Consider the following 13558-nt stretch of genomic DNA (forward strand, 5'->3'; position numbering starts at 1 on the left):
TACTGTGGTCGGTTGGTGAGGTGGTCCAGAGTCCATGCTGTGAGGTGCTGGTCCACCCCTTTGCGCTCCAACCTGTCCCTCAGAAGCGTGGGCTGTATGGTGTTGATTCTCATAGTACTTCCAGCCTTTTCCAGGTGAGTTAGTGATGGTCGAGGGTTCGATTCCCAACAGAGGTCTTCAGGCTGAAAGAGGAACGCCGCAGTGGTCTGTCTGTCGGTCTGTTATGTGGCAGATCAACTTTCCAACAAGAAATGTTAACGGTCACTTCATAGAGAGGTTCTGGGGGCCAATCAGATTTCAGGGGGGACTCCTGGCCCCGCCCCTGAACTACAAATCAAAAAAAGATAAGATACCTTGAACAAAAATGATCTGTTCTCATGTTCTCAATAATAAATTGTGATTTTTCACATTAATCAATATTCTTCTTATTATATTATTAATATTAAGACTTAATTCTCGTGACATTTTATATATATCATGTTGTTGGCTTTATTCTTGAAATCTCCAACAGTGGCCTTGAGTCTGAGATGGTGACTCAAACTGCAGCTTGTTATTTTAAAGATTCTCAGTTCAGAATCTGAAAAATGACTTTAATAAGTAAAAGATAAACTGATCTGGAATCAGTTTCCTTTCATCCAAACTGCAGGCTAACTCTGACAGATCCCCGCAGGCTGCTCACCTCGTATTGATCGGTGTCTGGTTCAGGGTATTGATCAGGACTGGACTGGATATGGATCTGTGGGTCCTCACTGATTGGCTCTCTGCAGATATGATACAGTATTGATGTGCTCCTCTGATCACTCATAATCTGTCCAATCACACTGATTTATTGATTTTCTTTTTTAACCCCCAACCTGCCTCATGTGGACAAGAAGTTTCCACAGTCTGAATCTGGTGATGTGGCGTCTCTGTGACGGGAACATACGGTACCAGATGGATATCGGTGTCCTCTGTGTGTCTTAGTACAGGGATGAAGAGTCCCAGAGTGTTTAGCCTAGCTTAGCACATATCCTGGTTAGTGATGGGGGGGTCTGCTAACACACGCTAACACACACACTAACACACACGCTAACACACACGCTAACACACGCACTAACATACACACTAACACACACACTAACATACACACTAACACACACGCTAACACACATGCTAACACACACTAACACACATGCTAACACACACACTAACACACACACTAACACACATTAACACACACACTAACATACACACTAACACACACACTAACATACACACTAACATACACACTAACACACACGCTAACACACACGCTAACATACACACTAACACACACGCTAACACACATGCTAACACACACTAACACACACACTAACACACACTAACACACATGCTAACACACACACTAACACACACACTAACACACATTAACACACACACTAACATACACACTAACACACACACTAACATACACACTAACACACACGCTAACACACATGCTAACACACACTAACACACATGCTAACACACACACTAACACACACACTAACACACATTAACACACACACTAACATACACACTAACACACACACTAACATACACACTAACACACACGCTAACACACACGCTAACACACACACTAACACACACGCTAACACACACACTAACACACACACTAACATACACACTAACACACACGCTAACACACATGCTAACACACACTAACACACACACTAACACACATGCTAACACACACACTAACACACACACTAACACACATTAACACACACACTAACATACACACTAACACACACACACTAACATACACATTAACACACACACTAACACACACACTAACACACATTAACACACGTTAGTGCGTGTGAGTGTGTGTTAGCATGTGTGTTAGTGTGTGTTAGCATGTGTGGGGAGCAGTGGGGGTGTCTGTCATCTCATGAAGTATTCATGTAGCATGTCAAGTGTGTGTGTGTGTGGTTTTTCACGGCTGCTGTGTGTCGACACGACAAGGAGGCGGGGCTGTGAAGGGGGGGGGGGGGGTGAGGCAGACGGACGGAGGGACGGAGGTACGGGGGGGGGGGTTGGAGCATCGCCAGTGTTTCCCGGCAACAACATCAGCGAGAGGCAGGAATCCACCCGCTCTTCATTCACTCGTTTATTTCTGCTTCTTGTTTCTAATCCTTTATTCCTCCTCTGCTGCTGCTTCCCTTCATCCCGCTCTCTCTCCCCCAGAGTTGGAGGAGGAGGAAGAGGAGGAGGAGGAGGCAGGAGGGAGGGAGGGGTGGGGAGGAAAGGCATTGCGATACTGCAGGGACAGACTGAGGAGCTACAGGAGAGCAGGGAGGGAGGGAGAGGTGGAAGAGGAGGAGAAAATCTGAAAGAAAAACAGGTGGAAGAAAAGAAATGGACAAAAGGAGGTACATTTAAAGGAAATAATAGAGGACAGAGGACACGGAGAGGACAGAGGGACAGATAAAGATAAAGAAAAGAGACAGAAAGAGCAAGTGGAAAAGACAGAAGAAAGAGGAGACGTAGGTGGAAGAGGAAAAGGGATCAAATGGCAGGAAAACAGCAGAGGGAGAAAGAACAAGTGGGAAAAAGGAGGTTCAGTTATGAGAAAATGTAGCAGAGAGAAAACGAGGAAAGTGAAGGATAACGACGGAAAGAGGAGGCGAAGAGGAGGCGAACGGGAGCTACAGGAGCTACAGGAGCGTCTGGCTCCAGGATGCAGTCGCATGGATGGATATTGTGTTTTTCTAGGTTGACAAACTAAACTAAATCTCTGCCGGACTCTCCCACTCTCTTATCTTATTTTGTGGGTCATGTTTCAACACCAACTTATTTTTCCCTGAAAACTTGCAGCCTCTCGGACCGACTGATCCACCAGACTTCATGTCAGAGATGAAACACAAGGACGCAGACGGACAGACGGAGGGAGAGTGTCCTGATGTGTGAAGGATGAAGTGATACGGTCATCGTTTTGATTGACGAATGGACTGAAACCTGTTGGAATAGCATGAACAAATTCCCTGTGGAGTTTGGTGGGAAGGACTCTCACTAATCACACAGAGGATTAAAGGAGTTCATGATGGGCGGACGACCAGTTTACTGATATTTTAAGGATGTATTTGGACTGTTGGATGATTTGTGATTAACGGATGAAGTGAAATCCTGGAAAAACTCTCATAGTACTTAAGGTATTTGGCAAGAATTACTCTGAAAAGAGGACAGCTGGACAAAAACCGTTAACTGATATGTAAAAGTTTAAGTGATAGCAGTAGTTTTGATTGATAGACTAAGACGGTCTTGAAAAACCCTCAAATGTCCCAAGACATCACTGCTAAGGTTTACAGAGGTTACCTGTGGATGGATGCAGAGTTGACTTATCTCTTGAGGATGAATTGATACCGCTGTGCGTACAAATAGATTTGATTGACGAGCCGAGCTAAATGTTGGAAAACTCCCATACGTCCTCAGGGCTTTGGTAGAGAATTACTTTCGTCTCCCAGACATCATTTTACAGATGATAACAGAAGGTAGTACAGAAAGATGAGACGTCAGTTTACAGATATTTTAAGAATATATTTATTAATTATACTTATTCTTCATTGAGTAACCAGATCCTCTCAGGCATATAGTGAGAATGAAGCTGGAAAGAGGACACAGCCGGACAAACAGATCATTTGCTGACACGGAAAAAGTGATACGAGTAGTTTTGATTGACGGACCAAAAAAGTCTTGGAGTATGACTCGAATCACCCAGATGTCCCTTTACAGATGATAACCGAAGTTATTGATAGATTGTTCAGTTTACTGGTATTTTAGGAGTTAATTGATTTTGTTGGACGTTCCCTGAGGAGTTTGGTGAGAACTGTCACTTAGACTTTATCACTGGATGGACGGACCGTTGGACGTTTGTTGGCAGAAGTAGAAGTAGATTTGATTGACGAACCAAGAAAAAAAAACTCCCACATTTCCTGAGGAGTCTGGTGAGAATGCCTCTAATGATTGACGATGGTGAAAAGAAGTTATTTGGACAAAAAGAAATGGATCACTATCTCTCCTGGAACAACTAATTCTATATCTGATATTGATGGATTCTGACTGGATACCTTTGGATACTTGTCGCTAGAACACATTTGTTTTGGACTTTTGATGGGACAGGTGGTCTAAACCTCTATGTAAACTCTTCTTGAACCTCTGTCAGGCTGTCTGAGGGTCTGTTTACTGTTTACTTCAACTGTGACTCACGTTGTCCTGAAAACATTTTCGGAATCACTTCTGGCTCCGCGTGCTGATTTTCTCGCTGCCATGTTTCACAACTTTCACTGCTGTCACCGCTCAGCCTCAGTGATATTATTCAGATTTCCCTCCTTTAGAGTTGTGATTCCCTTCTTGTTGGATTAAATCTGGTCCTTTACGATGGTGAATGAGGATGAGAACAAGTTTGGATTTGGTTCCTCTTCAAGGCAAAGACCTCTGAGCAGATAATGGATTGGAAGGAACTGTGAGTATCACTGTTTCCTCCACAAAATCCTCATTTTAATTATTTTCATGTCTTTTTTGACTGATACAAAATACAGTTATATGATTCCTTTCATTTAGTTTATCAGGGTCTCAAACAAGCTTCAGATTTAAGGGTTAACGTGTGCAGAGGAACAGAAAAGACGACTAAATGATGAAAGAAATAAAGCAGAGAAAGATTTAACTATAAAGTGAGTTCATTCATGGAGCAAAGGGAACGTTAACTTTAACGTTGGGTTATAAAGTAAGTAATTCTAAATCTTAAACTTGAATTGTAGCTTCATACACTTGTGAAGGAAGTCGCTGCCCTTTTCATTAGTCTCTGCGGTCTCTTTCTATTCGAGGACGTTAAATATATTACAGTCACATTATTAACCATCTGAGTCTCGCTGCCTCACATGAAACAGGAGTTTAACAAGAGCTTGACAAAAGCTTTCTGTCTTTCTCTTTGAGTCTGCATCTTTCCCCCTGAAGACTCTTCATCAGCTCATTGATCACAAAATATCATCTGCTTATTGTGAACTGTCAGTCAGAGAGGGAAAGTCCAGCTTGCACTTCATGAACAGTGTAGAAGACGAAGTGATGAACAGTCATCACACTATGAATTCACAGCAGGGTGTGCCGGTTTATTAGGTACGGCTCAGACCAGGTCAGTCTAGTCCAACAGTCCTGTGATGACAGTTATTCATCCTTCACTCAGCTGTTAGATCATTGTGGAGGATGTAGTTTGTGCTGCTGTGAGTTGCGTGACACTGACAGCGTTTCTGTTTTCTGATATTAACGGGTGGGACAGTATATTACAGACACCTCCCAGTATGATGCGAGTCTCACGACATGCAGCCTGTTGGACAGGAAGCCATCAGCTTTGGCTCGCAGACCTGAAGGTCTCTAGATGTGAGGGCTGCAGTTGGACCCTCTGCTTTAGGAGCCTCAATGATGTTAATGATCCGGTCTGCAGGTCTGACTTGTGCTGGAGGGGGTTGAGGTCTCTGACACTGACATCTGTCTACATTAACAAATGTAAAAACAATGTTTTCTCATCTGTTAATGGTTAAAGTTTTTATATTCATTGGCCTTTTATTTATGTTGCTCGGGATCCTGAGCCACTTCATGTGTTGGACTATTTGTGAGTGTGTTCTTGTCTTGTGGACAGCCCTGTCCACATACTTTTGGCCAGATAGTTCAGTTTAATAATGTGGTAAAAATCATTGTGATGATCAAGAAGAGAAGAGATGAAGTATAAAGAGGAGGCAGGAGCTAAAATCAACACACTCCCAGCTGCCATGAATGAAGTGTAAATGTCAGCATTTTACCAACACACACACACACACACACACACACACACACACACACCTACACATTCACCTTGCAGCGCTGCAGTTTTTGTTTCTAGAGTTTGTTGGTGATGAATGTTACACACACACACTCGCTCACTCGGTGTATTCCCAGGCTGCGCTCTCCTGTCCTTCATGGAAGCTGTAATTACACGCTCTGTCCTCTGATTGGACTCAGTGAGGAGGATGGGGGGATGAAGAGGAGGAGGAGTGCAGGGAGACTTCCTCATCTTCTCTAATGATGTCAGATCTGAGTTTGAGCCTCCTCGACCCCCCATTGATCCAACACTCTTTCTGCTGTCCCTGGTTCCGGAAGTGAAAGTCAGTTTATGATGTTAGACTCCATGTTGGAGCTCTTCTACAGTCCGGATCAGCAGGAAACTCTCCTAGTTGAATCCTCAGTACTACAGATTAAGGACTGCATTAGAAATGTCTGGTTCTGTGATAAAAGTCAAAAGCACAAGAAGCCTGCAGACATAAAACCAAAAGACGATCTCAGAAACAAAGAGCGAATAATTCAAGCTGGAGGTGAGAACAGGAACCTGTAGGATCGCTGCATTGTCCAGGACAGTTTCAAGAACAAATAAAACTGTGAACGTAGAATTAGGAAGGAACACTTCCCGACTCGACCCTCTGTTTGGAGTAACTGACCCTTCGTCGCCACAGTTTCCTGTGGTGACGGCGACAGATTTAGTCACTGATTTCAGACAGAAGAGAACTACATAAACTGACTGAGTCTTTGTGTCTCTGGTGGTTTTTATCTTCAGGGCGGCTCAGAAGCTCAGTCTGTCCCGCAGGAAGAAGTCCCAGCCCGGCCCCGCCTCCTCGCCCGGTGAGGCCCCGGGGCCCCTGCTGTACACCGGGGGCTTCAGCGGGGCCCTGCAGCTCTCCCCACCCGCCGTCCCGCCATGCCTCCTGCGGGCCGGGTCAAAGGTCAAGGACACGCCGGGGATGGGGAAGGTAAGATGTCGCGTTGTTACCCAGAATGCTCTGCAGTAGATCAGAGTCCAGATCAGCTGGTTCTCAGGCTGCTGGAATCTCATGAATCCAGTTTGGTATGTCAGCGGGGCGGCAGGTTGTGGGAAACATGTGTGGTGGGGGGGTCGGTGGGCGGGGAGAGGTCAGTGGGTCGTCTGGATGAAGGAGCTTCCTGTTTCAGGATGAAGGAGCTGATTGACGAGACGAGTCTTTGTGTTCAAGACTGTGTTTTACATTCAGGCCTTCATCAGTGGCTCAAACTTCCAAATAATATTTACAACCAGAACTAGACTTCAAATTATTCTTAACCTCCAATCAGACTGTTTCTGTTTGTGGGGGGGGGGGGGCTGACTTTAACCTCACCTGCTCTGGTCAGTGATTATAGTCTGTATGTGGGTCGTTTGTCCCCCCCAGTAATAATTACAGCCACAGTGACCTCCTGTCTCTCTGTGAACTGGCTGCTCCTCCTGTAGTTTAATGACCTCCTTGTATTTTAAATTGGATCTCTGAGTTTCCTTCTGCTGCATTTTATCAGCACATTTAGCAGCTTGACTTGAAAATAGAAGAAGTCAAAAATGTTTCTTCCATCGTCACGTGGTCTCCATCACAGCAGCTGAATCAGCTGTTAGCAGCTCCTGTCTGCAGCGTCCTCATGGACGGACAGACAACCATCACTGATCACTGAGACACTGAAGGAAACTTTAAAACAGGAAGATTCTCAGGCAGGTTCTGCAGCATCTGATTACTCTGATGGACATCAGAGATGATGATCTCCTCTGGACGTGGAAGTCACACTGAACGATTCAACATGTGTCTCATGAAGATTTTTGACTCTAATCCAAAGCCCCCAGAGGATGAACCGGAAACATTTGAATAACCTCTGACTTGACACTGACCTGTGCCACTAATGGGCCACTTTTTAAATTATGAAATCTTCAGTTCCTGACCTCCAGAGGATGAACTTTAGATTTGAATGACTACAGGAGGTGTCCTCTAGCGCCCCCCAGCAGTACACACTTTACATTTTTAGCTCCACCACTAAGAACAGATCAATCGTCAGTTTGCTCAGATTGTGTCTGTAATGACCTCTGCAGCCTGTGGGGGGCGCTAGCAGCAGACTGGCAGTGTGTGTCTGACATCATGTGATGTGTTGACAGACGTGTTTCTGTGTTTGGACTCTCACTCTGCTGCTGGCTGCTAATCAGACACTCGGCTGTCAGAGCTGATCGTGTTGCCAGATCTGCTGCTGCCGCTCAGTGGATTTTACATCCCACCCAACACACTGGACTCAGCAGGTCTCGACCACAAGACCTTAATCACACAGTTCACCTCCTGACAGCACCGGACTCCCCTCAAGTTTCCCCTTAATCAACTTCAAAGATCTGCATGTTTTCTTTATGGCTGCTTGTTCCATCAGACGGACGCTACAGTCTGCTGAGGCTGGAGCTCGCTGGCTCTGTAGGACCATGATGGTGATCCAGAGGTCTGGGATCAGGTTTCTCGGGTGCAGAACCAGCAGCTTTTTCTCTCAAACCGCCTCTTTACTTTCTGTTATTGGAAAAATATTCAGATTATCACAAACGAAACGACAATCTGGATGAAACTGTGTTTGAACCGATGAAGTGACCTCAGTGAGTCTCAGTCAGGTTCTCTGGACTTTGTTCAGACCTTGTTTTCTGTGAAGCCGACAAACAAACAAACCACAGCATCAGTGTCTCACTGAGAGCTTCTCTCGCCCCTCTGATCTCTTTAGATTAAAGCTTTTGGTACCTGAAGTCACCTCTCAGGTCTTTAAGACGAAACATTTTCCATCTGCAGCTGCTGATTAACTGCAGGTCTGTAGTTCAGCTTTAAAGTCTTCATGAAACCATCTCGACTCTTCGGGATCTGATCAGAGTTCAGCCTGATTCTCCTTCATCTCTGATCCAACCAGTCAACCTTCAGATTATTTCTCCTCCTAATCGGACGTCTGAGCCGCCGCAGCAGAAACGCTTAATGAGGAAAAAGAAATAAAACGGCATTTTAATGAGACTGGCTGAGTTCTGCTGCAGCTCAGACCTCCTGAATGCTGATCACAGAGGTTTCTGCAGTTCTGCGTCCTGAGCTGCTCTGAGATCAGATTGCCTGCAGGAGTCAAAGCAGAGTTATCTGAGCTTCATCACACCGGAGCTGTGACTGAACGCAGACCTGAAGACAGCTGCCACCCGAACAAACAGCTTCCTGTCTGCTCCAGTCCTGATGTACTTCCACCAACACCATAACCCACCCCCACTGCCTCCATGCCCCCCCACTCCTCCCGGAGCTTTGAGAAGTCTCTGAGGACGTTTTGACACTTTTTCCCACCATGAAAACGTTCCTGTTGGACTCGTTCCTGCCGACCGTCACACTGCAAGTTTAAAGGATAGAATAACCAAACAATCTTTCCATAAATGTAAATGATGACAATGATAACTGCAGTCATTGTTGGTCCTAATTAAGCTGCAATGAAACTGTCGATCAAATGCAGTAAAATAGAAATGATTTAAATATTCAACATCAGAAATGAGTTCTGAAACAACAGAAGGTGTGAACATGTGAATCTCTCCTGGTTTTATTGGTGCTTGTTGGTCATAAAGCGTTCGCAGGTCACAGACTGGTGCACTGATCTGAGAGCAGCACAGCACAGTCAATCTTTATATCTTTATTTTTTAGATGCTTCATTTCATTATATTGTTCTTTATTTCCTGCCTTCATGTCCCTTCTCTCATCCTCTCATTCGTTCTCCTCATTGGGTCGAGGCTCTGAGGATGAGGAGGGTGTCGTCTGCTGTACAGACTGAAGGCTCTGGTTGTTTAAATACAATTTACAATAATTCAGCACTCAGATTTCATTCCAACCAAGTGTTCGTTTGTTTAATCTGATGATTGTTGAACTGTTGAAGAACAAAATTAATCTTTAGTTTCAGCTGAACACTGAAGTGTTGGTGATTCTACTGAATTGATTTTCATTAAAGACGAGTGGAAACTCATTTGGGCTGAAACTGGATTAAATCATCAGAACAAGAAGAACGTGTTCAGCAGCTCGTGATGAACTCTAATCTTCCTCATTAACATTCAGAGCTGCTCTTCGTCACTCTGAACAGACAGAAGTTAACGAGGAGAAACTGCTGAGATTGATGAATTAAAATCGGTCTTTTCTCTGTGGACTCTGGCTGCTGTCTGTGTGGGTGATCAGCTGAGACGAAGCGCTCGCTCTGATTGGATGCTGCAGTTTGACTGAATGTAAGAAGTTTAAAACAAGACGAGGACGAGTTTCTGAACATGAAGACAGAAAAGCTTCTGACCGAAGGTGAAGTCAAGTTAGTAATGCAGTCTGATAGCACTCTGCTCACATTTCTAGTGTTGAACTATTATTAATGTGTAATTCACTGTTTCTTTCCTGACGTTAACTTTGATTCTTTCTTATTCAGTCAAATACTGTTTATACCAACAGGACTGAAAATAAAACCAAAACCTTTTCAAATATTAAAGTGAAACGAAGCTCAGGTCACTGAAACTAAATCAACGTGATCTTTTGTTCCTGACGTTAGTTCAGTTTAATTAATCTAAATAATAAAGTCTTAATAAACTAATGAATCAAAATAATAAACAGCTTGTGTTCTAACAAACCTCAGACTGATTCATAACTTTCAGCTTCAAGTCAAAAACTTTGTTTGTCTCAAATGTCTCTTGAGATGAAATAATATGACTAACACCAGGGATGTCTGGAGAGGACTTAAGAAGATCTCTGGACATGGAAAAGGTGAGGGGAGACACCAGGACAGTGGAGACAGGGACTGGGCTAACCAACTGAACCTGTTTTTCAACAGATTTGATTGTGCCTCCCCCACCTATCCTGCCCCCTCTTCACACCTCCCCAAGCTGCCCTCCACTCCACCCCCCTACTCGTCCCCTTCCTTATTAACACCAGACTGTCACCAGTCCACAACTCCTCCCACCCCACCCCCCCTGTCACCCCCCACCCCCCTCTCCTTAACAGCGGACCAGGTGAGAAGGCTGCTGAGATCCATCAAGGTGAGAAAGGCCTCGGGGCCGGACGGAATCAGCCCCAGACTGCTCAAGGATTGTGCAGACCAGCTCTGTGGGGTGGTCATGCACATGTTCAACATGAGCCTCGGTCTGGAGAAAGTCCCGGCCCTGTGGAAGACTTCCTGCGTGGTCCCGGTACCAAAAACAGCGCCCCCCAGGGAACTCAACCACTACAGGCCTGTCGCCCTGACCTCTCACCTTATGAAGACCATGGAAAGGATCATCCTCAAACACCTGCAACCCCTGGTGAGCACAACGCTGGACCCCCTCCAGTCACGCTGTCATCTACCGACTACACAGATCCCTTTCCCACCTGGAAAACACTGGAAGCACTGTGAGGATCATGTTCTTTGACTTCTCCAGTGCCTTCAACACCATCCAGCCAGCACTGCTGAGGGTGAAGTCGGAAGGAGCGGGAGTGGACCGTCACCTGGCTTCATGGACAATCGACTACCTCACCAACAGACCACAGTATGTGAGGCTCCGGGACTGTGTGTCTGATGTGGTGGTCTGCAGCACGGGGGCCCCCCAGGGTACGGTTCTCTCTCCATTCGTCTTCACCCTCTACACCTCAGACTGACAACACTGTCAGCTGTCACATCCAGAAGTTCTCTGACGACACTGCCATCGTTGGATGTGTGTCTGAGGGGAACCACCTGGAATACAGGGAGGCCATCAGCAACTTTGTCAGCTGGTGTGAGCTCAACCAGCTTCACATCAACGCCAGCAAGACGAAGGAGATGATGATCGATTTCAGGAGGAAGTCATCCAGCATCACACCGGTGAACATCCAGGGTTTGGACATTGAGGTGGTGGAGAACTACAAATTCCTGGGTGTTCTCCTGAACAATAAACTGGACTGGTCTGACCACACAGAAGGGCCAAAGCCGCCTCCACCTGCTGAGGAGGCCGAGGTCCTTCGCTGTGTGCAGGAAACTGCTCCGGACTTTTTATGACACTGTGGTAGCTTCGGCTGTCTTTTATGCTGTGGTCTGCTGGGGGGGGGGCAGCACGGACAGGGACAGGGACAGGAGGAGGCTCAATAGACTGATTAGGCGAGCCGGCTCTGTTCTGGACTGCCCGCTGGACTCCATTGAGGAGGTGGGGGAGAGGAGGATGTTAGCCACGCTGACATCCATCATGGACAACACCTCCCACCCCCTGCACGAGACTGTGGGGGCCCTGAGCAGCTCCTTCAGCAGCAGACTGCTACACCCACGGTGTAAGAAGGAGCGCTACCGCAGGTCGTTCATTCCTACGGCTATAAGACTGTTTAACTGCACATAAATCTGCACAATTTGTACATACTTTATATTTTCCGTGTATATATTTATTTTTGTCCCCCATATTTTTTATATCTGTATTTATTATTTGTATATTGTTTTTTCTTTTTAAAGAAATACTTCTAATTCTTATTGACACAGTGCTGTCTGCTGTGTGTTTCTGCACCTTTCTGTCTTTGCTGCTGTGACTTGTAAATTTCCCCGCTGTGGGATTAATCTAAGACTAAGTCTAAGACTTGTGGTCATTTATTGATAAATCATCTGGATCAAACACTGCAGCTGTCTGCAGCTCAGCAGTACCATGTATATTGTACAGAGCCTTGCTGCCGTCACAGACTGGAGATCAGCTGCTGATTCGCTCGACCGGCTTGCAGCGACACATCATTTAAAAACTGCTGCGTCTCAGATTGTTATTGGCTTTAAACTTGACCTGCACGCTGCCACAAAGAGCCGACTCAGCAGCTCTGTGACGACCAATGAAAACAGAGAGTCCGAGCTGACACACAACCCCGTTGATCCCCTCGTGATCTGTAACAAATAACTTTTTATTGATGTTATTTCATAGATTTATTAGAATATTTAAAGTTATTGTTTTAGTTTATTCCACTGATTAAACAATGTAACTTAATAATATTCAGTTTATTATTTAGAACCAGGCCCTAATGTGTCCCGCTTCTTTAATACTGAGTAAGTTGAAATTACCTTTGAGGCAGGTGTCTGACCATCGTTGCGTCTGATTGGATGAGATTCATCATGTGATCTCAAAGGTCGTCTCTACACTTCAGTCTCTCTAAATGTGATAAACATCAGAGTCCTCCCTCCTCTCTTATGTGGACTTCCTGTCTGTCTCCAGGTCAGAGTGATGGTCCGGATCTGTTCGGTCCACAGCAGCGAGTCCTCAGAGTCCATGTCTCTCCTCAAAGTGGACGGCAGGAAGAAGCAGCTGACTCTCTGCGAGGCGTCGGCCGGCGGTCGATCCTCCGCTCCAAAGACCTTCATGTTCGACGCCGTCTTCTCCCAGGATGCTTCACAGGTGACAACTTCTTAAACACAGACACGTTTAAGAGCCAGAGGGACAAACTGCAGCTCTCCTCCTTAAATCAGTCACATCAATACATATAACACACACTTAGTGTCACGCCAAAGTGCACGTCCTCAGGTCTTCACTCACAATCAGCAAGAAAAAGAGAATCCTGGTGAACATCAGCTGCCGACTGAATGATAGAAATAATAAATCATCAGAGACGTCACCTCCGCAGCAAGTAGTTCCAGTGTGTGTGGCGCCTTGTATTACTCATGTTGTGGGGACATAAATCTGGTGTACACATTCACAGTCATTGTGGGGACTCGTCTTCCTTATAGAGACAAAAGTCCC

At 45.5% G+C, this 13558-nt stretch overlaps 1 protein-coding gene across 1 annotated transcript in view; it reads left to right on the forward strand.

Annotated features, from left to right (window-relative positions):
- Positions 1-13558, forward strand: part of kif26aa (kinesin family member 26Aa) — a 51252-nt gene that overhangs the window by 18604 nt on the left and 19090 nt on the right. The window contains exons 5-6 of the mRNA XM_070926122.1: positions 6623-6815; positions 13037-13216. Coding sequence (XP_070782223.1) covers positions 6623-6815; positions 13037-13216 — 373 coding nt within the window. The remainder of the gene's footprint in view (positions 1-6622; positions 6816-13036; positions 13217-13558) is intronic.

Source organism: Enoplosus armatus, chromosome 19 (assembly GCF_043641665.1).
Source record: "Enoplosus armatus isolate fEnoArm2 chromosome 19, fEnoArm2.hap1, whole genome shotgun sequence".
In the NCBI taxonomy this organism is placed as follows: Eukaryota; Metazoa; Chordata; class Actinopteri; order Centrarchiformes; family Enoplosidae; genus Enoplosus; species Enoplosus armatus.